Raw genomic sequence first — 25,177 nt, forward strand, 5'->3', positions numbered from 1 at the left:
GATATATCCACATTACACAAATTTAAAGAGTAATCAAGGTAACCAAGGTTATAGCGGTAATCAAAAGAATGTAATCCAGGGACAAAGACCAGACATGGAAAACCATAGTATACAACAAAAAACATATAGTAACTAAAATCATACATACAAAGTATCAAAAGCAAATGAGCAACTCGGACTCCACTATAAACTGGGATGTAGGGTAAGCGTCCACTGCAACATCTAGTTTTCTAGAGGTATTTTCTAAACCAGCAAAATTAAAACAATAATCAATTGCCGACCGATCAACCCACTGGGTGTTCTATCATTAAGTCGGAAGTGCCAATAGATGCAACAAAGACAGCCTTTCTTACAGCACACACGGTTTGCTTGAATTTACCAAAATGCTATTTGACTTATCCTATGTTAAAGCCACTTGTGCAAGACTTATGACATGTGTCCTTTTAGGACTCCGATGGAATTATGTGTAGTCTACATCGATGAATTTTTCAGATAGTTTGACAAACACATTACCAGACGGAAAACAATACTTAACCGCCTTGGTCAAGCAGTTTATAAAAATAGCTCAAAAAACCGCTATCCTTCTCAGGTTACATAATGAATTCTGGGGGCATTTCACCTGATCCGGCTAAAGCAGAGGCTATCAAGAACATGCCAATTCTAACCAATGTAAACGAATTTTGTTTTTCCTGTGCTCATGCAGTTATTATAGGATTTGCAACAATATCAAAATTTGTTAGGAACTTAAAATTTTACAATAAATCACAGATCTAGTCTTAAGAAAAGTGATGTCAATAGTTGTGCCAGAACTTGAAGAAACTACACAGACTTATTGTATCGCGCTAGAATTCTAACAAGTTGGCTTTTGGAACAGGGTAATGTTGCTGCAAGATTGAAGTCATCACTACAAAAGTTTTACGGTCGTCACCATGAACTCGTGGATCATTAAGGTGTATCCATCTGCGCCATTGAATCTGTTTAAATCATTTATTCAACGTGTCATAGTTTTTTCTTTCCATGTTTGTCTACCCAAGCGGATGTTTTTAGAAAAACAGACGACGCTTACCCTATCGGTGCACCTGGTCCATTCTCCCACTTTGTAGTGGATTCTGAGTTGCTCATTTGCTTTTATTGCTTTGTGTGTATGATTTTAGTTGCTTCATGTTCTTTGTTGTGTATGTCTGTTTTCCATGCCTGGTCTTTGTCGCTGGATTGCATTCTTTTGATTGCCGCAATAACCTTTGTTCCCTTGTTTATTCTTTATCTCATTGTCCCTGTCCCATTTGTAAACATTGAGATCAACAAATAAATCATTAAAACAGAATACCTTAGCAATTGAGCTTGACTCAGACAAACCTGAAATAACCCCAACATCAAGCAACTGAATAGAAAGTAAAGCTAATCATATTTAAAAAAAACTGACAACACAATCAAAACTACCAGCATCAGAAATAATCGGTCACTACAGTTCCGGTGGACTCGATTTTGAGTAGTAATGCAAGTACTAAATAGGCAAGATTCGATGTAGTGTTATACCAAAAAAACTTAGTTTTTTTTACGAAGGGATACAATTAGGGATCGAATATCTTTTGTGAAAACAATATCCAAAGAATGAAAATAAATTGGAAATCTATCATTTTCCAATAATCTAGTAAGGGCAGTCGATAAACCCATCGGATACAGATTGAATAAAAAAAACTATATTTCCGTAAACAAATTGGATGGGAAAACCCATTTTTAATCAACAATCTGCTAGTGATATTACATTACGTATGTCAGCCAGATATTAGCATTTCGTATTGCTCCCTGGCCTAGTGACATTGTTTGACCTCACTACGATTACGTCCGTAAGAACTGATTTTACTATAACATGTATAATGTTTACAATCTACAGTCCCGTTATAAAAAAGGTGAACTATTAATTTTTAGCACTTCGGATGTGACTTCTCATTTATTATGTTACCTATTAAAGTTTCTGATGAAGTGATAATTAAGTATTATTTAATTTATAAGTGTTTTGTTCTTTGTACAAAAGTGTTACTTTCAAGTCATTTTTGCGCTACATCTAATAGTCACGTTACCAATCAGAAATATTTAGGCACACCATCAGTGTTGACCTGTCTAACCTTCACAGTAGATTTATACACAAAAATTCAATACTCACTCCAAAGGAATCTTCGTTTCATATCTGTAAATAAAAGGAAAAAAATAAACATCAACATACGTTATTGCTAATGTGTAAATATGTGGAAATAGATATGGAATTGTTGTGAGTAGTTTGATATAAGATTCACATAACCGTTTGTATATTTTCCAAATCTGACCAAACACAATATTTTAATTAAAATCGATATTCTTATTATCATTTCTTCTTTGATCTCGTCTTGATGGCTTTTTAAGCGTATTTAATTCTTATTTCTGTTTTTCTTCTTTTTGCCTTCTATTAAAGATCTAAACATAATGTGAAATTTTGTTTACACCTTTTTTATTTACAATCTGACTGTATGGTATATCAAGACAAATACAAAATTTGTTTTTCGTTTGTGTATAACAATTTTTAATTCAGATTCCAATGGCATTGGAATTTCGTATAAATTACATTATACAATTTTGTAATACATACCCACATTTCTTACAGCGATAAAGTTTCGATTTTTTCTCACCAGGTTGCCTACAAACATAACATAAATCAATTTACATGATTTTTGTTTATGTCAGATTACTTTTAAATACATCAAAATATTAATGCGTTGGTTTTATAAGAATGATATATATCATTCTGACTTAACATTATTAACTATATTTCTGAATTTATCTTGTTGGTCTAGAACAAGTTACATGTTTCCTATTTCTGAATTAATTTTGTTGGTCTAGAAGAGATTACATGTTTCCTATTTCTGAATTTATTTTGTTAGTCTACACTAGGTTACATGGTTCCTATTTCTGAATTTATTTTGTTGGTCTAGAAGAGGTTACATATTTCTTATTTTTGTTAGGTTGCATGAAAGATCTCTAGGTGGTGCATCAAATCAAAACGTGCAGCAAATGAAATTAGTAGTTTCAGTCCAAGAAACGGTTTGGTGCAAAATTGTACTCATCAACATAAAGATGATATCTGGTACCTTTACATTCCTCCTTAACTAATAAAATTGTGGGCAAAAAATATTTCAGTGGATTCTTATCAGTAGAAGTCACATTTGTACCCTTATTATCAAATAATCTAGATGTTTGTAACTCAATTGCTCTAAAGTTTAAACCATCTTGACATTTAATAAATAATGAAAATAAGAAAATGTAGTAGCCTAATCTAATTATATCACAATTATTACAATTACATGTGTTTAGTGAAATGCACTTTTCGACAATTAGCGCTAATGTCTTTACTTATTGATGTTATATGTATTTCCAGAAGTACTATCGATCCAGAATATGAAAGATACTTGTTTTTGATAATGTCTAAATATATAGCCCTGCTCAATCCAAAAATTTACATATGGTTCAATGTTAAATTTTTCTTTAGCATTTACGCGGACTTACAGTAAGTCTTTCGATTATCATTTTTTTCTCTTCCGTTACTTCTTAAATGGATTTGGCAAGGAACGTATGCGACACATTGTTACGACACTTCAGGCTATAAGTCTAAATCACTATGGCTATGCGTTCCGTACTTGCAGGGAAATGACACATTAACGTGCCTTGAGTTATCTCCCCTAACACTGAGTTATCGTTTTTGCCTCTATGCTAGCATTCCACAGTATTTTAGAACTGCCTAATTTTGGTCTTGTAATCTGATGTTTTGTAACATTTGTCACCTTGAAAAAATGTCAAGCATCTTTAAATCTTTATATCTAGAAATAGCTCACGCCAAGGCTTGCAAGGATGCAGTAATTTTTTTCTGGAAAAAAAATACCTACAGCAAATAGGATTACCACAGAAACCATGCAGAAATATGCGAAAATTTGCAAAGAAGTTGATAAAATCAGATTTTACAATATCAAATTTCCCGCAAAATATCTTAAATTTTTATTTCAGGCCCTGAAACTGTCAAAACATTTTCCTTCGAAAACCCTTCCTCATATGGGCATCACCGGTTGGATTTTGAACTATTTCACTGTGTAATCCACTTATTAAATTTGGCATACTTTCACTTTCACAATGAAGTCAAATTGTCATTGAAAAAAAGCCCTTTTAACATTGAAAATATATAAAACATTGCAAAATACTTCTAAAAGTCTCCTTTTTCAGGAAATGCTTTATCAATAATAGATTCTGCATTTTCAATCACTATAGCAACCACCTGTTTCCATGACTGTCATTTTTCATTCCTAACCAAAATTGCGAAACTAAACTGAACAGTTGAATGCTGGCTATAGGAAAAACTTGTATAGATAATGACAAACTGACAAGTGCATAACATTTGTCTTGTACTTGGCCAACAAAAATGTCCCGTCGGTCAAAGCCATCCATGGATATTCCTCGAAAACCGTATTAGATAGAAGCAAGCATGGAATTGGAAAAATTATCGTCTTGTTAAGATTTACAATAATTCTATGATCACAAAACCCTCCGACCAACTATAAGTGAGTGATTGCCCATCAATCGAATTTTGACTAAACAATTCCCATGTACAGAGCCAAAACCATAAGAGGGGTAATGTAAATAGCAAAGTTGTTCAGGATATAAAAAAAAACGTATAAGAAAAGTATAGGGTTCCATTCAGTATTTATGAACTGTAGGAGTAATCGCCCATCAATCTTTTTTTTTATTAAAACTCGCGTATAGAGACAAAATCATAAGAGATAGAGGTGTCATGTAAATGACAAAGTTGTTCAGAACAAGAAACTCTACAAGGAAAGTATAAGGTTCCATTCAGTATTTTCAACACTGTTGGAATTATTGGTCAAAACCTGTTTTTTTAACGTTTTTGTCATAGCAACGGCCATTTTCTAGTATGAAGAGTACCTAGCAACTACATATTTTCTTCCTCAGTAATTTAATTGCTTCTTAAAAATACCAAGGTCAAAGATCAAAGGTCAAGATCATTTGATAATTCAATCGAAAACTATTCGTCGAACGGATTTTTTTTCAAATTCTGCAAATTTGGTGAAAGAAAAATAATGTTAACTGCTTTCAATCGACTTCTTAGCCTTTTCTGCTTCGTTTGAAATGTCGTTATGTATTTTTATCTTAAAAAATGGTGAATTAAAGGAATTGGTGGGAAAACACCGATTCACGACATTTTGCGAAAATTCAAAAAAAGTAAAACAAATTCACCGCCTTGTGATTGCGACACCAAAATATAATTTACTTGGTCATTTCCAGTGTTTGCAACAAATTTTATTACGGTCTATCCCCACAGGGGGATGGGGACCTTACTGTAATCGCCACAGGGGAGGGGGACCTTACTGTAATCCCCACAGGGGGAGGGGGGTCTTACTGTAATTCTTTTGATTATTATTACGTTTCCTCCTTTAAATTAATTCTGAAAATTGATTTGACAAAAAACGTATGAGACAAGTTGTTATGACACTTCAACTATAGATCTAGATCACCAGGACTATCCGTTACGGACTTGCAGGGAAATTACAAATTAACGCGCCTTGAGTTACCTCCCCAAACACCGATTTGTCGTTTTTTCCTCTATACGAAAAAAAACTTGTATAGATAGAGGCAAACTGACAAGTGCATAATGTTTGTCTTGTACTTGGCCAAAATGTCCTGTAGATCAAAGCAATCAAACTACTCCTTGTATGAGTTATATAACTTTTTTTAAGCCGTAAGGCGTAGAAACATAAGACTTTCACCATTCATCCTATGTGACATATAGTGTTTCCAAAATCAACAAATTCTAGCAATAAGAACATTCGTTTGTGTTATTGCAAGTTTGTTCACTCAAGGATGCTAAAAACTGTGTTTGTCTGGAACTATTGAAGGAAAAAGTCCGTTGATATTAAGGACTATATTTGAATACAACGAATTCGCGTGGTGCGCTTTGCACGGTGAGAATTATTTAATTTTAAACTTTTTCGTCTGCTTAAGTGTCTACTGTTTATGTTGTCTTGTTACTTTTTTGGTATCCCCTTTCCTTTGTCTATGTGTCCAGAAAATAGTACCATATATCTTCATTAATAAATCATTTCGATAATAACAATTAATTAGAATATTTTAGCAATAAAGATCATTAGTCAAATAACAGTTCTTCGAAAAATTATCAACATTTTCTAAAGTTTCTCCGTGTCTTTGCGCTTTACTATTCTAAATGTACGGATGTGAATACTACTTAGTTGATATCGTTGATATTCTGATACTGCATTACCACTCTAACCGGTATGGTTTAAACGTTCTGTTCCTGTTAATTAATCGCATCAGAAAGAAATACCCATGGTCAAAATTATATTACGTAAGGACAATTAAACTACAAATGTACCAAACAGCAATTACTAGAAATAGAAACAACTATCCATTGAAATAGCTATAGTCTATTAGAGCCAACACGTTTTTTAACAGTTGAATTATTCTTCAGAAAAATGATTAAAGTTGTCAAGAAATATTTTTACCTTTGGTTTTTAATAAAAATAACCGAAATAGGATATATAGCTGTCATCTGTTTTGATGCAAAAGCTATGCTTTACGAAGTTGGCATTTATAATGAGCTGACTGGTATAAATAGAATGACCGTGATGACCGTGCAAAACATACGAATAGCTGTAGCATTTTTGTCCGTATACAAGATTATCAAAAGTTAACATGTTTCGAAAGTGGTTGATCATGACAAACGTTTAATGCAAAAGATAGTTGAGGAACCTTAGTATATGGAGAACAATTCATGGTCATTTAAACTTCATGACAAGATGGAATCACTTACAATATATTATAATTGGGCTTTTATAATTAAATTGCGACAGAAATTAGGCCTAATTTCACAGACTGTTTCATATAAAAAAAATTAAACTGTCGTAAGAGTCGCTACCCTATCTAAAGGTGTGAAAAATCCAAATTATGAGCTTAAGGTGACGGTTATTGCATTAATAACATCAGTAAATCATTGTTGTAACTGACCATCAATTACATACACCCAGACGAATGCAAATGTGAATATATCAAGTTCAATGGATAGTTTTCTTTCACACGAAGATACAAAGAATATTGCATCAAGTTCGCAATCAGGTTCCAGTGGTAGTATATCCCCACATTCGGAAACGCAACATGAATCAATGAGTGCTGGTTATAATAATGACATAGAAAATTGAAACAATCAAAATGGCGATTTTTTTTACTCAGTCAACAAAGTGTCGGCCATGATCTATCTCAAATGCCAAACCAAAACTGTATTGAACATTTAGACAATGAGCTCCATGACAAGACAAAAGATGCATTTACATAGAAACATTACTTGATCTGATTAAAGCTGATGATAACGTCATAACGTGGTACTGAACTATGCTTACGAGCCGTGCTCCTACATTGACAGTGGCCCAAAAGGGAAGTTATGTAACAGAAAAACAACAAAAGCTAGTACATGCAGTTATAAATATGCAAGATAATGTTATATCATGAATCAGTTTATCCTCGGCGACTCTACAGTAATTCATAAAGTGTTTAGTAAATCGCATAACATAACCCCTCTGTTAGTACAACTCATGAAACTGAACGTCCGAATGTTAACATTGATTTAAATGCGTTAGTTCATTCACTTATTGATAGAGTTGAAATATTAGAGAATGAAATAAAGGAACGTAAAAATCAGAAATAAAACTTTCTTCTAGTCTTTAAACTGCTAATAAAACAACTATCGGCCTCCAAAATCAGCTGCAACGTCATATTGACGAGATCAACTCAAAAGTGACAAATTTGATTTCCTACAAGAAAACAGTTGATGATAAAGCTTTTTGCGAATTTCACTATGATAAATACACAAAACGTATTGCGTTTATTGAACAAAGCCACAAACGTGACATTAAAACAAATACAAACACTTCATGGAAATCATCTCAAATTAAACCCGACGCTGATCCCCAACAGACAACTAGAGTAGTAAACAAACAAATTGCTCGTGGCGATGATCTTAATTTAGAGACAGAGCTAACGGGTTCGAGGCGTAAAGAGATAAACAACTCAAATTCGTCAAGTATACCGTATGACAATAATAACACGCAAGCGCTTGAAGCTAAATCGATACCGTTGTACATGACGAGGCAAATATTAATTATAAGATACCGGTGTGTACTGATCGGCTTTCGTCTTAACCTGTTTCTTCTAAAGACTCCTCAGGCGTATTTTTGGTGTTGTACGGCGAAAGCGAAAAAACAAGTTTTTATGTTGATAATATTGATAAAAGATCAACGAAGTCTGGAATAGTTCATTTCATTTAGAGTAAAGGTCCGAGAGTAACCCATATCGCTATATCTAGTAGTACAAACGGTAAATTCGCCGCAAAAATTAACTTACACCGTGAACACGCTGAAATACTTGAACAATCCGATTTGTGGCCAGAAAATGTGAATTATAGGGGATGGTTCAATAACAATTATTGGCAAGAAAGAAGGGATAATTATTAAATTCGTTCTGGTGGTTTTGGCTACCCAAGGAATTAAACATCCCCAAAATGACAATGAGACACTCGATTATTCGTTTAATAGAGATAATTAGTCTATTGATAATGGCGGTAAATCTCTCAATTTTAACATGGAATGTACGAGGTGTTACATCGTCGTCGTTTTGCATAAATAAAGTTCTAGATGATTATAAATGTGATATACCTGTTTTTTAACTGAGATTGAACGAGAGATGTTTTGGTTTCATCCAAACTACAAGTTATGCGACGAACTGAATACAGACTATTTTCGGTACATTGGTGGTGGTAAACACGCATTACCTATAAATAATAACTTGTAGTTCAATTTTAATTGTATTGAACCACCTATAAAAAGTCGTATCAGCGAATGTTCATCTCAGACAATCAAAATATATTTGTGTTTGTGTTGTATCTTTCTTCAGACAATGCAATGCATGACTATAAGGATTCTATCCAATGCCTTGACGACTTTTTTAAGTACTATTCCCAGTTTGGTCCAGTGATATTTGCTGGTGATTTTAACGCACAGTTTGATACTAAGCCAGCATCAGCGATCGCCCAAAAGAAAACTGAATTATTCAAAGACTTCTTGCAGGTTAATTCTTTAGTACCTGTCAATAAAACTAACCTGTGCACCAGTCAAACATACACTTTCCCGACATTGAGAACAATGATTGACTATATCTTAAAACCGGAGACATTCCGAGATTGTATCTCAAATTGTGAAATAGATTCTTATTTGATTGATTATACGGATGACTTAGAAACCCAGATATTACTGTTGGGGTTTGAAACAGTTTTTTCGTTGCATTATTCTGGTTCTCATATTCCAGGAGAAGCAAGAAACTTGAAATGCGCAAGGGAAAATTATAATATTTTGTTTGAAAAGGTTAAAAAGGGAATTAAAAGCAGGACCTGTAGCTGGTCTGTTTAAATTATAATCAATACCATTTTTATCCGTATCCCCCTTAGGCTTAGTTCCAAAGGGTAAAGAAATGATTGATTCATCATTTAATTTATCCAGAAAAGTCCCCGTCAACTACTTCATCGATTCTACTAAATGTTATTAGCCACTAATTTTAAATCTATTAGATTTCAAGGTAAACAATCATTTTTTCTTTGACAAATGCTTTTCGTGCTTGGCATCAATCAGTTGCACCTTGTTTGAAAAATGTGCCACACTTTGACTGGGTCGTAGTGAAAGACAACCTGACTGATATATAATCCATTATTTAGTAATGTTTTTTTCCTGGCAAGGAAGGTGTCGAACAAATTTGAATTTACTTGAGACCTCGTAAGGATTTGTTAGGAACTAGGCATACCAGCGGCAGAAGAAAAACATGTGCTATCTAAAACAAAAATAACCTTCTTAGGTATTGAAATTGATACATTAGAAATGAAGCTAAAATACCAAAAGATAAGCTCGATGAGCTCTAAAGAAGATTCAACTCACGCTCAGTCGCGAGAAATTACCACTGCAAAAAGGCAATCATAGTTAGGATAATTAAAATTTACTTGCAGATTTATTTCATCCAGTAGAGCTTTCTGTAGAAGGCTCATTGATTCCCACGATAAGCGTAAAAAAAGAAACATCACAGAAACGAATCACTTCATCAATGAAAGCTGACTTTAGGCTGGCTTCATGGTCAACAAACTATGATTTAGACATTTTAAGTGATACAAATGTAGTTCGGGGGGGTTGGTTTCGGAATTTACTTTAGGGGAAATTGGTTCTACAGTGTGTCCATTGTTTTGTGTGGGTCTAACTTCAAAAGTAAGATTTTTTAACACTGAAAACTAGGCAGTTGTGTATTTGGCGAATAAGAACGCGTCCAAATCACCTGTGGTGATGTTAGTTGTACGGAAACTGGTATTTAAAACGCTTAAGTTTACTATTTGTATAAAAGCTGAAGATAATCTAGGCAAAAATAATTCTATTGCCTATGCACTTTCTCGTTGTCAGTGGTCCGGCAGGTAGCTCCAGACGCATGGAAAATGCCTACAGATTTACCGAACCATCTTTGGCTACTAAAGATATAGAGTCGGATAGACTGCAGGCCAGTTCTATATGCAATAGTTCAGGAAAAACGTATGAAACAACAATATTCACTTTTAAGTCATTTTAAAAACACTTCTTGGCCAATACCAGTTGAAAAAGTTACCAAATATATAGCATACCTTTCAATGAAAAAGTTGTTTGCCGAAAAAAAGTAAAACATGTAATAGCGGGATTTCCTTTTATCACTAGACACAAAATACCCAGGACACAACTAATAATTTTGTTATTTCAAAAATGTTAAATGCCATCCATAGGCAAAATTGCAGCAAAAATAGCAGGTTATCGATCACACTCATCATTACAAAAACGTATTAAGACTCTCCAAAATGTGTGTTTAAATGAGTACGAATCTACACTTTTAAGAACTTCCTTTATTTTAGTATTCTTTGACATGCTTAGAGTTAGAGACTTCACTTCTAATCGCAAAGGAAATACCAGTACATCAGCTATTCAAATGTCTGATGTCAGCATAAACGATAAACAACTAGGTATCAATGTTTGAAGGAGTAAAAACCATCAAAGAGGTTATTTTATAGTCATCATAATTAACAATTACGCTAACGCACAAGCATTTTTCCCATCGTTAACTAGAGAAAATTTCTAAATTCACGCCTAAATATTCCGGGATGTCAACAAGTCTTCATTCACTTAAGCAGTTCTACATGAACCCAGTATCAGGTGTCAGCTGTGCTATGTAAAACAATAGAATTTTGTGAAATACGAGGAGCGCACCTATTTAAATCCCATTCCTTTACATATGTGCCGCCAAGAAATAATTACCGGTATTAGCAACGATAAGATTAAAAATTAGGTAGATGGACATCAACTATATATGACCTTACATTGGAATACACATATTAACGATAAAGTAAATTCAAATTTTGATTTTCGGTCCAATTGTAGTTTGGACAATTGGGTCAGCAGGAGATGCAGCTAAAAAGCGAACTGGCGAGGATAACCCGAACCTTAATTACAAAAAAGTAAAGATAGACGGGATAACCAAATCTGGCATTAGGTGGTCCGAATTTGACCATGTCTTCAAGACAAAGTTACGGAATTCCTCGAAGTTCACCTTGGGGCTAACGACTTAGTATAGTCAAATACTAAAAACTAATTGAGAAAACATCAAATGTTTCTTTTGTAGAGCAAAACTGTTGGTACTTGACCTAAACATAATTTGGTCCAAGATGTTGCTAAGACTTCATTGGCACAGAACCCTGACACAAAAAATTACAGGTAAATCTAGATAGTGGCATAATTGCGCGATACGGTCATATATGATTAAGGAACAACAATTTCTTATTCGTTACATGTCAATCAAAGCATCAGAATTAGAGTTTTTCAGACATGACGCTACACATTTGTTACTACTCAGCAACATTAAAGGAGCACTTGAAACTTTCATTTTTGTTACGGACAGTTTTTCTCCCCCATCAGAATGCTAAGTTTGCAGGGAAAACTGTTTTGGTCGTGAGTTCATTTCTTTTCTATACGATAGAAATATATGCATGTGACGCCTTTAGGGACACAGTTAAGTGTTTTGTATTAACATTTTTTTCTAAATTATTATTAAGAGGTGCAATATTGCCATGGCGTCTTCCATGAATTAACAATTTCAAGTTCCTCATAGTATAATTTTTTTCATTTGATTCACCCCATATCCTACAATGGCTACTAATTCTATTTTCCGGATATATCCACATTACACAAATTAAAGAATAATCAAGGTAACCAAGGTTTTAGCGGTAATCAAAAGAATGTAATCCAGGGACAAAGACCAGACATGGAAAACCATCGTATACAACAAAGAACATATAGTAACTAAAATCATACATACAAAGTATCAAAAGCAAATGAGCAACTCGGACTCCACTATAAACTGGGAGTATGGACCAGAATTAGGGTAAGCGTCCACTGCAACATCTAGTTTTCTAGATATATTTTCTAAACCAGCAAAATTAAAACAATAATCAATTGCCGACCGATCAACCCACTGGCCGTTCTATCATTAAGTCGAAAGTGCCAATAGATACAACAAAGACAGCCTTTCTTACAGCACACACGGTTTTCTTGAATTTACCAAAATGCTATTTGACTTATCCTATGTTGAAGCCACTTGTACAAGACTTATGACATGTATCCTTTTAGGACTCCGATGGAATTATGTGTAGTCTACATCGACGAACTTTTCAGATAGTTTGACAAACACATTACCAGACGGAAAACAATTCTTAACCGCCTTGGTCAGGCAGTTTATAAAAATAGCTCCAAAAACCGCTATCCTTCTCAGGTTACATAATGAATTCTGGGGGCATTTCACCTGATCCGGCTAAAGCAGAGGCTATCAAGAACTAGCCAATTCTAACCAATGTAAACGAATTTTGTTTTTCCTGAGCTCATGCAGTTATTATAGGATTTGCAACAATATCAAAATTTGTTAGGAACTTAAAATGTTACAATAAATCACAGATCTAGTCTTAAGAAAAGTGATGTCAATAGTTGTGCCAGAGCTTGAAGAAACTACACAGACTTATTGTATCGCGCTAAAATTCTAACAAGTTGGCTTCTGGAACAGGGTAATGTTGCTACAAGATTAAAATCATCACTACAAAAGTTTTACGGTCGTCACCATGAACTCGTGGATCGTTAAGTGTATCCATCTGCGCCATTAAATCTGTTTAAATCATTCATTCAACGTGTCATAGTTTTTTCTTTCCTTGTTTGTCTACCCAAGCGGATGTTTCTAGAAAAGCAGACGACGCTTACCCTACCGGTGCACCTGGTCCATTCTCCCACTTTGTAGTGGTGTCCGAGTTGCTCATTTGCTTTTATTGCTTTGTGTGTATTATTTTAGTTGCTTCATGTTCTTTGTTGTGTATGTCTGTTTTCCATGCCTGGTCTTTGTCGCTGGATTGCATTCTTTTGATTGCCGCAATAACCTTTGTTCCCTTGTTTGTTCTTTATCTCATTGTCCCTGTCCCATTTGTAAACATTGAGATCAACAAATAAATCATTAAAACAGAATACCTTAGCCATGGAGCTTGACTCAGACAAACCTGAAATAACCCCAACATCAAGCAACTGAATAGAAAGTAAAGCTAATCATATTTAAAAAAATTACATCACCATCAAAACTACCAGCATCAGAAATAATCGGTCACTACAGTTCGGTGGACTCGATTTTGAGTAGTAATGCAAGTACTAAATAGGCAAGATTCGATGTAGTGTTATACCAAAAAAACTTAGTTTCTTTTACGAAGGGATACAATTAGGGATCGATTATCTTTTGTGAAAACAATATCCAAAGAATGAAAATAAATTGGAAACCTATCATTTTCCAATAATCTAGTAAGGGCTGTCGATAAACCCATCGGATATAGATTGAATAAAAAAAACTATATTTCCGTAAACAAAAATTGGATGGGAAAACCCATTTTTAATCAACAATCTGCTACTGATATTACATTACGTATGTCAGACAGATATTAGCATTTCGTATTGCTCCCTGGCCTAGTGACATTGTTTGACCTCACTACGATTACGTCCGTAAGAACTGATTTTACTATAACATGTATGATGTTTACAATCTACAGTCCCGTTATAAAAAAGGTGAACTATTAATTTTTAGCACTTCGGATGTGACTTCTCATTTATTATGTTACCTATTAAAGTTTCTGAAGAAGTGATAATTAAGTGTTATTTAATTTATAAGTGTATTGTTCTTTTTACAAAAGTGTTACGTTCAAGTCATTATTGCGCTACATCTAATAGTCACGTTACCAATCAGAAATATTTAGGCACACTATCAGTGTTGACCTGTCTAACCTTCACAGTAGATTTATAGACAACAATTCAATACTCACTCCAAAGGAATCTTCTTTTCATATCTGTAAATAAAAGGAAAAAAATAAACATCAACATACGTTATTGTTAATGTGTAAATATGTTCCATGTGGAAATAGTTATGGACGTGTTGTGAGTAGTTTGATATAAGATTCACATAACCGTTTGTATATTTTCCAAATCTGACCAAACAAAATATTTTAATTAAAATCGATATTCTTATTATCATTTCTTCTTTGATCTCGTCTTGATGGCTTTTTAAGCGTATTTAATTCTTATTTCTGTTTTTCTTCTTTTTGCCTTCTATTAAAGATCTAAACATAATGTGAAATTTTGTTTACACCTTTTTTATTTACAATCTGACTGTATGGTATATCAAGAAAAATACAAAATTTGTTTTTCGTTTGTGTATAACAATTTTTAATTCAGATTCCAATGGCATTGGAATTTCGTATAAATTACATTATACAATTTTGTAATACATACCCACATTTCTTACAGCGATAAAGTTTCGATTTTTTCTCACCAGGTTGATTTTTGTTTATGTTAGATTACTTTTAAATACATCAAAATATTAATGCGTTGGTTTTATAAGAATGATATAAATAACTCTGACTTAACTTTATTAACTATATTTCTGAATTTATCTTGTTGGTCTAGAAGAAGTTACATGTTTCCTATTTCTGAATTTATTTTGTTGCTCTAGAAGAGATTACATGTTTCCTATTTCTGAATTTATTTTGTTGGTCTAGAAGAGGTTACATATTTCTTATTTTTGTTAGGTTGCATGAAAGATCTCTAGGTGGTGCATCAAATCACAACGTGCAGCAAATGAAATTAGTAGTGTCAGTCCAAGATTGTTCCCCTCCTCATCAACATAAAGATGATATCTGGAACCTTTACATTCCTCCTTAACTAATAAAATTGTGGGCAAACAATATTTCAGTGGATTCTTATCAGTAGAAGTCACATTTGTATCCTTATTATCAAATAATCTAGATGTTTATAACTCAATTGCTCTAAAGTTTAAACCATCTTGACATTTAATAAATAATGAAAATAAGAAAATGTAGTAGCCTAATCTAATTATATCACAATTATTACAATTACATGTGTTTAGTGAAATGCACTTTTCGACAATTAGCGCTGATGTCTTTACTTATTGATGTTCTATGTATTTCCAGAAGTACTATTGATCCAGAATATGAAAGATACTTGTATTTGATAATGTCTAAATATATACCCCTGCTCAATCCAAAAATTTACATATGGTTCAATGTTAAAATTTCTAGAGCATTTACGCAGACTTACAGTAAGTCTTTCGATTATCATTTTTTTCTCTTCCGTAACTTCTTAAATGGATTTGGCAAGGAACGTATGCGACACATTGTTACGACACTTCAGGCTATAAATCTAAATCACTATGGCTATGCGTTACGTACTTGCAGAGAAATGACACGTTAACGTGCCTTGAGTTATCTCACCTAACACTGATTTATCGTTTTTGCCTCTATGCTAGCATTCAACAGTATTGTAGAACTGCCTAATTTTCGTCTTGTAATCTGATGTTTTGTAGCATTTGTCACCATGAAAAAATGTCAAGCATCTTTAAATCTTTATATCTAGAAATAGCTCACGCCAAGGCTTGCAAAAAAATTACCCACAGCAAATAGGATTACCACAGAAACCATGCAGAAATATGCGAAAATTTGCAAAGAAGTTGATAAAATCAGGTTTTACAATATCACATTTCCCGCAAAATATCTTAAATTTTTATTTCAGGCCCTGAAACTGTCAAAACTTTTTTCTTCGAAAAACCCTTCCTCATGTGGGCATCACCGGTTAGATTTTGAACTATTTCACTTTGTAATCCACTCATTAAATTTGGCATACTTTCACTTTCACAATGAAGTCAAATTGTCATTGAAAAAAGCCCTTTCAACATTGAAAATATATAAAGCATTGCAAAATACTTTTAAAAGTCTCCTTTTTCAGAAAATGTTTTATCAATAATAGATTCTTCATTTTCAATCACTATAGCAACCACCTGTTTCCATTACTGTCATTTTTCATTCCTAACCAAAATTGCGAAACTTAACTGAACTGTTGAATGCTGGCTATAGGAAAAACTTGTATAGATAATGACAAACTGACAAGTGCATAATGTTTGTCTTGTACATGGCCAACAAAAATGTCCCGTCGGTCAAAGCCATCCATGGATATTCCTCGAAAACCGTATTAGATAAAAGCAAGCATGGAATTGGAAAAATTATCGCCTTGTCAAGATTTACAATAATTCTATGATCACAAAACCCTCCGACCAACTATAAGTGAGTGATTGCCCATAAATTGAATTTTGACCAAACAATTCCCATGTACAGAGCCAAAACCATAAGAGAGGTAATGTAAATACCAAAGTTGTTCATGATAAAAAAAAACGTATAAGAAAAGTATAGGGTTCCATTCAGTATTTTATGAACTGTAGGAGTAATCGCCCATCAATCTTTTTTTTTTAAATTAAAACTCGCGTATAGAGACAAAATCATAAGAGATAGAGGTGTAATGTAAATGACAAAGTTGTTCAGAACAAGAAACTCTACAAGGAAAGTATAAGGTTCCATTCAGTATTTTCAACACTGTTGGAGTTATTGATCAAAACCTGTTTTTTAACGTTTTTTGTCATAGCAACGGCCATTTTCTAGTATGAAAAGTACCTAGCAACTACATATTTTCTTCCTCGGTAAGTTAATTGCTTCTACCAATGTCAAAGATCAAAGGTCAAGATCATTTCATAAATCAATCGAAAACTATTTGTCGAACGGATTTTTTTTTTTCAAATTCTGCAAATTTGGTGAAAGAAAAATAATGTTAACTGCTTTCAATCGACTTATTAGCCTTTTCTGCTTCGTTTGAAATGTCGTTATGTATTTTTATCTTTATAAATGGTGAATTAAAGGAATTGGTGGGAAAACACCGATTCACGACATTTTGCGAAAATTCAAAAAAAGTAAAACAAATTCACCGCCTTGTGATTGCGACACCAAAATATAATTTACTTGGTCATTTCCAGTGTTTGCAACAAATTTTATTACGGTCTATCCCCACAAGGGGAGGGGGGACCTTACTGTAATGCCCACAGGGGGAGGGGGTCTTACTGTAATTCTTTTGATTATTATTACTTTTCCTCCTTTAAATTAATTCTGAAAATTGATTTGACAAAAAACGTATGAGACAAATTGTTATGACACTTCAACTATATATCTAGATCACAAGGACTATGCGTTAAGGACTTGTAGGGAAATGACAAATTAACCCGCCTTGAGTTACCTCCCCAAACACCGATTTGTCGTTTTTTCCTCTATACGAAAAAAACTTGTATAGATAGAGGCAAACTGACAAGTGCATAATGTTTGTCTTGTACTTGGCCAAAATGTCCTGTAGATCAAAGCAATCAAACTACTCCTTGTATGACTTATATAACTTTTTTTAAACCGTAAGGCGTAGAAACATAAGACTTTCACCATTCATCCTATGAGACATATAGTGTTTCCAAAATCAACACATTCTAGCAATCAGAACATTCTTTTGTGTTATTGCAAGTTTGTACACTCAAGGATGCTAAAAACTGTGTTTGTCTGGAACTATTGAAGGAAAAAGCCCATTGCTATTAAGGACTATATTAGAATACAACGAATTCGCGTGGTGCGCTTTGCACGGTGAGAATTATTTAATTTTAAACTTTTTCGTCTGCTTAAGTGTCTACTCTTTATTTTGCCTTGTTACTTTTTTTGTATCCCCTTTCCTTTGTCTATGTTTCCAGAAAATAGTACCATATATCTTCATTAATAAATCATTTCGATAATAACAATTAATTAGAATATTTTAGCAATAAAGATCATTAGTCAAATAACAGTTCTTCGAAAAATTATCAACATTTTCTAAACTTTCTCCGTATCTTTGCGCTTTACTGTTCTAAATGTACGGATGTGAATACTACTTAGTTGATATCGTTGATATTCTGATACTGCATTACCACTCTAACCGGTATGGTTTAAACGTTCTGTTCCTGTTAATTAATCGCATCAGAAAGAAATACCCATGGTCAAAATTATATTACGTAAGGACAATTAAACTACAAATGTACCAAACAGCAATTACTAGAAATAGAAACAACTATCCATTGAAATAGCTATAGTCTATTAGAGCCAACATGTTTTTTAACAGTTGAATTATTCTTCACAAAAATGATTAAAGTTGTCAATGAACTATTTTTACCTTTGGTTTTTAATAAAAATAACCGAAATAGGATATATAGCTGTCATCTGTTTTGATGCGGTGTTTAGGACAATAATGCAAAAGCTATGCTTTACGAAGTTGGCATTTATAATGAGCTGACTGGTATAAATAGTATGACCGTGATGACTGGTGCAAAACATACGAATAGCTGTAGCATTTGTGTCCGTATACAAGATTATCAAAAGTTAACATGTTTCGTAAGTGGTTGATCATGACAAAAGTTTAATGCAAAAGATAGTTGAGGAACCTTAGTATATGGGGAACAATTCATGGTCATTTAAACTTCATGACAAGATGGAATCACTTGCAATATATTATTATTGGGCTTTTATAATTAAAGTGTGAGAGCAATTAGGCCTAATTTCACAGACTATTTCATATAAAAAAATAAAACTGTCGTTAGAGTCGCCACCCTATCTAAAGGTGTGAAAAATCCAAATTATGAGCTTAAGGTGACGGTTATTGCATTAATAACATCAGTAAACCATTGTAGTAACTGACCATCAATTACATACACCCAGACGAATGCAAATGTGAATATATCAAGTTCAATGGATAGTTTTCTTTCACACAAAGATACAAAGAATATTGCATCAAGTTCGCAATCAGGTTCCAGTGGTAGTATATCCCCACATTCGCAAACGCAACATGAATCAATGAGTGTTGGTTATAATAGTGACATAGAAAATCGAAACAATCAAAATGGCGATTTTTCACTCAGTCAACAAAGTGTCGGCCATGGTCTATCTCAAATGTCAAACCAAAACTATTTTGAACATTTAGACAATGAGCTCCATGACAAGACAAAAGATGCATTTACATAGAAACACTACTTGATCTGATTGACGCTGATGATAACGTCATAACTTAGTACAGAACTATGCTTACGAGCCGTGCTCGTACATTGACAGTGGCCCAAAAGGGAAGTTATGTAACAGAAGAAACAACAAAAGCTAGTACATGCAGTTATAAATATGCAAGATACTGTTATATCATGAATCTGTTTATCCTCGGCGACTCTACAGAAATTCATTAAGTGTTTAGTAAATCGCATAACCTCCGTTAGTACAACTCATGAAACTGAACGTCCGAATGTTAACATTAATTTAAATGCGTTAGTTCATTCACTTATTGGTAGAGTTGAAACATTAGAGAATGAAATAAAGGAACGTAAAAAGTCAGAAATAAAACTTTCTTCTAGTCTTAAAACTGCTAATGAAACAACTATCGGCCTCAAAAATCAACTGCAACGTCATATTGACGAGATCAACTCAAAAGTGACAAATTTGATTTTCTACAAGAAAACAGTTGATGATAAAGCTTTTTGCGAATTTCACTATGATAAATACACAAAACGTATAGAGTTTATTGAACAAAGCCACAAACGTGACATTAAAACAAATACAAACACTTCACGGAAATCATCTCAAATTAAACCCGACGCTAATCCACAACAGACAACTAAAGTAGTAAAAAAACCAATTGCTCGTGGCGATATTCATAATTTAGAGACAGAGCTAATGGTTTCGAGGCGTGAAGAGATTAACAACTCAAATTCGTCAAGTAAACCGTATGACAATAATAACACGCAAGCGCTTGAAGCTAAATCGATACCGTTGTACACGACGAGGCAAATATTAATTATAAGATACCGGTGTGTATTGATCGGCATTCGTCTAAACCTGTTTCTTCTAAAGACTCCTCAGGCGTATTTTTTGGTGTTGTACGGCGAAAGCGAAAAAACAAGTTTTTATGTTGATAATATTGATAAAAGATCAACGAAGTCTGAAATAGTTCATTTCATTGAGAATAAAGGTCCGATAGTAACGCATATCGTTATATCTAGTAGTAGAAACGGTAAATTTGACGCAAAAATGAACTTACCCCGTGAACACGCTGAAATACTTGAACAATCCGATTTGTGGCCAGAAAATGTGAAATGTAGGAGATGGTTCAATAACAATTATTGGCAAGAAAGAAGGGATAATTATTAATTTCGTTCTGGTGGTTTTGGCTACCCAAGGAATTAAACACCCCCCCCCCCCCAAAAATGACAATGAGACACTCGATTATTCGTTTAATAGAGATAATTAGTCTATTGATAATGGCGGTAAATCTCTCAATTTTAACATGGAATGTACGAGGTGTTACATCGTCGTCGTTTTGCATAAATAAAGTTCTGGATAATTCTAAATGTGCTATACCTGTTTTTTAACTGAGATTGAACGAGAGATGTTTTGGTTCCATTGATTCTATTCATCCAAACTACAAGTTATGCGACGAACTGAATACAGACTATTTTCGGTACATTGGTGGTGGTAAACACGCATTACTTATAAATAATAACTTGTAGTTCAGTATTAATTGTATTGAACCACATATAGAAAGTCGTATCAGCGAATGTCCCTCTCAGACAATCAAAATATATTTGTGTTTGTGTTGTATCTTCCTTCAGACAATGCAATACATGACTATAAGAATTCTATCCAATGCCTTGACGACTTTTTTAAGTACTATTCCCAGTTTGGTCCAGTGATATTTGCTGGTGATTTTAACGCACAGTTTGATACTAAGCCAGCATCAGCGATCGCACAAAAGAAAATTGAATTATTCAAAGACTTCTTGCAGGTTAATTCTTTAGTACCTGTTAATAAAACTAACCTGTGCACCAGTCAAACATACACTTTCCCGACATTGAGAACAATGATTGACTATATCTTAAAACCGGAGACATTCCGAGATTGTAGCTCAAATTGTGAAGATGTCAGTACGGCCGATACGGACATTGCTTCAGACCATTTTGCGTGTTCACTGTGCCAGTCGTGGCTTCAATACAAATGACAATGACTGACTTCCATGCTTTGGATTGAATAAGGGAACAACTGAGCACCTGATAAACTATCAGTTACAAGTAGACTGCAATTTAACGCCGTTGTTAGAGGTACCCGGTGACCGTTATTCCGTTGAATACATAGACCTTCTAAACGAATCGATAACTAATATATTATTAACGGCATCTTATAAGGCGATCTCGTATCAACATATCAACTCGAAATATCAACTCCCCTGTCTAAAAGTACTATTAAACAACATCGGTTAACTAGAAAACATGAAATAGACTACCTTAGTAAATAGTGAATTATTTCAATTGATGATACAGTTGTCTGTATGTAAACCTGCAGGAAACATAAAATAAAATGTCTCAGTAAAACAAGGTGTTCGTGCAAATGCCAAGATAAAAACATAATGACAAGAAGTAGGACGAAATATTATTGAGTTAATAAGTATTTCATTTATCAACAAGAGAGTCAATATTAGAATCAGTAAAAATATAAATCAAAGATATGACAATAATACGGTGACAATAACCCTTTTGGTTAGTTTATTGATTTTTTTTTCAGACTAAAGGATTATTTTTAATTGACATGTTCAGAACTCATGATCAATAAGAATACATTTAGAATTTTCATATGAATATATTAGATTTACAAAACCAAATGGATTTGTTTTCATATTTGTGTAAAAACAGGTTGAGTAATTTAAAAGTGAGGTATATAGTGTAATACAGACATATCTAGTTCTGATTTTTTCTAATGAAACGAGAGATAAGCTGGCCATTGAGAATGTCATACCTTACGGCACAATGCTGCAATTTACTTAAATTAATCGGACAATCTGTACGTGCCGATTCAAAACAGAGTTTTGAATTTATAAAACGTTTACAGTAACCGAGTTTGTTTCAATCAAAATGATTGTATACTCCTTTTCCAGTTCACAAGAGGGTCACTTTTGTTATACTTTGGGTACAGCTGGAACTGGAAAATCACAAATTCATATAACTGTCTAGATTAAAAATATGTCCTACTTATGTTTTTCAGCACGCAACCCAACCCGTCTATCATAACAGTTCTAAATTAAAGATCATTTACAAGAAATACATTTGTACCATCATTTTGAATAGATTTTTAAACAAAGATGTATCCAACAAGTTGTATAAAACCACACAATTGCTAATTGTTCTAACAAATCACTTAGTTCCTACAATATGTCAAGTCGCTCATGACATTTTCGCTCATGGCTATCAATTTTATAACTAACATTGATATAGTACATTTTATAACTAACATTGATATAGAACAGTAGAATATGTATGATCCAATAATATATTAAAACTCATGGCTATCAGCTGAAGCAGTTACTATTAAAATATAGCCCAACTGGTGATAATGGGGAAGTTTGTCTTAGCAATAAATATATTCGAGTTTTAGAAATATGGTCCATTGATATAGTATATTTTATAACTAACATTGATAAAGAACAGTAGAATATGTATGATCCAATAATATATTAAAACTCATGAAAATAAGACCGATTCCAGCGGTGTATACAGGTACATAGAAAATGGTCCCCATCATCCTGTTGTTATTAATCCTTGTTTACTTGTATAGGTAGACGATTTTATTTTTATCAAAAAAATTAACTTCATATCAATGCAAACTTTTGGTGCAAACTATAGTTAAATATCTTTTTTTTTTATTTCATTTTGATTATTTCATTATGTTTCTTCCTGTTTCGATTTGTTTTGCTTTATTTTGCTTTATTTCTTTTTGTTTCAATTTTGTCTTGCAGTGTATGGGTACCCGCCATAAGAATCACCTATTAACATAAATATCTATCATATCTGGCCAACCGCTGTATAGTTGTAACATTTTTAGATCAAATTTAATTTGAGACCGATAAATAAATGGTGGTGTTTCGTACGTATTTGCCAAAAAGTATGAAATATGCTTTTTATTACATAAAACATGTATTTTCTTTGCATGTAAAAGTTACAAACCTGAAATCAAAAGTCCCCAGGAGCTGCTTAACATCATTTTCCTTGACTTTGCCTGGAATGCATGTTATAGACGGTATCTCCGGTGGTTTTGTGGGGGTCAGTTGATCAATATCAAGTTGTAAGGCCTGGGGTTTCTTTATCAAAGCACCATCTGGGCGGGCTTTCTCTAGCATTTTTCTTTCAGTGTCCATGGTTTGCATTGATTTCAATTCTGTTTTCATCGAATTTAAAACCCGTTCAATATTCATTTTCTCTTGTTTCGATTTGTCTTGTACTGATTTTATCTTTTCCGCAATACATAAATCGATCATTGCTTTCATACGATTTCCTTCCTGTTCTATTGCCCTGATAACATGTGCAATTTCGCCTTCGAATTTCTGAAGCCCAGATGATACGTTCTTAATATTACGTTCAAGGTCCCGAATCTTTGGTTCCAACTTCAGGGAATTAGCCTCTCGAAATTCTGTACCAAAATCATGGATTGCGGAGAACTTGTGACCATAATGTTTTCCGGTTACACAAGTGCTACAAACGGGAACATTACATGTTTTGCAGAAGAAAGTGTAAGTTTCATTGTGATCATCACATTTTGATTTTACTTCCGGAATCACTTCTGTTGCCAACTGAAACTCGTGACTACGTGCATATTTCTGCTTTTTGTGAAGAACCTTACAGTTGTCGCAGTAGTATTGTTCACAATCCAAACAAAAGTGAGTTCCCGGTGCCTGTTCACAGATCTCACACGGTTTCGTTGAGACCTGCGCCATATTTGGTTTAGTGTACTGAACCACAGGTAAATATATCATGTGATTTAAATATGTAAACCAGGTAATTCTTTATCGCGGATAAATATTTATCGTTTTATGTATTGCATGCCGTTATCTTATAGTTTCCTGGTTAAATTTAGGTGCAGTCATTTGTAAAGTTACTTTCTCGAGTCGGATGAACCAAATTGAACTGAGAAAAACAACTACGAATTCTAGTTAAGTTAATAGTTAGCCTATTGATATTTCATTGAAATGTAAAACTGAGAAGTGATAGATTAGTAAGACAGTTCGTCAAGCAAATACACACAAACAAACAAGGAGCTGGATCTTAAGTGTGTTCTGTAATCATTTTATCACGAGCGTCTCCAAAGTTGTATGTATTAACCTATTACCAGATGGTAAGCGTGCAATGGCCGATAATAGTGGCAACAACTTAATTCTAGAGCCGTCAAATGACATATGGATAAAATATTGATTTACTGTATTGTAGCTGAAGGGATTTGGTCCTGCCTAATTTCACGTCTCACCTTAAACACTGAAAACACTTTTTATATTTGCAACGTATTTTGTGTTGTTTCTTTATCAATTTCAAATTTCAAATTTCATCCGACTGGATTTTTATAATTTTCACCCTTCGTCAAGGCTAATCTCATGCTTATCCTGAATGTTATTAGTTTTTATGCCATATCTTTGATCTTGAATTATTACTGCAATAGAAACTTGTGCTACATGTATATTCCCGACTCTACAGGTTCATTTAAAGGCACTTGTACAGATGTAAACTCAGTATTTTTTCGTTG

At 33.6% G+C, this 25,177-nt stretch overlaps 1 protein-coding gene across 1 annotated transcript; it reads right to left on the minus strand.

Annotated features, from left to right (window-relative positions):
• Nucleotides 1-2,160: 2,160 nt before the first annotated feature.
• On the minus strand, nucleotides 2,161-24,417 carry LOC148604623 (tripartite motif-containing protein 46-like). Its single transcript, XM_088550210.1, has 4 exons — nucleotides 23,611-24,417; nucleotides 14,498-14,521; nucleotides 2,624-2,671; nucleotides 2,161-2,188 (listed from the first exon to the last, which is right to left on the minus strand). The coding sequence occupies exons 1-4, from the start codon at nucleotides 24,414-24,416 to the stop codon at nucleotides 2,161-2,163; spliced, it is 906 nt and encodes a 301-aa protein (XP_088406336.1). The 5' UTR covers nucleotide 24,417.
• Between the last annotated feature and the right edge of the window lie 760 nt (nucleotides 24,418-25,177).

This window comes from Perna viridis, chromosome 10, assembly GCF_037379345.1.
Source record: "Perna viridis isolate PV_CMFRI_1.1 ecotype Kerala chromosome 10, ASM3737934v1, whole genome shotgun sequence".
Taxonomy (NCBI): Eukaryota; Metazoa; Mollusca; class Bivalvia; order Mytilida; family Mytilidae; genus Perna; species Perna viridis.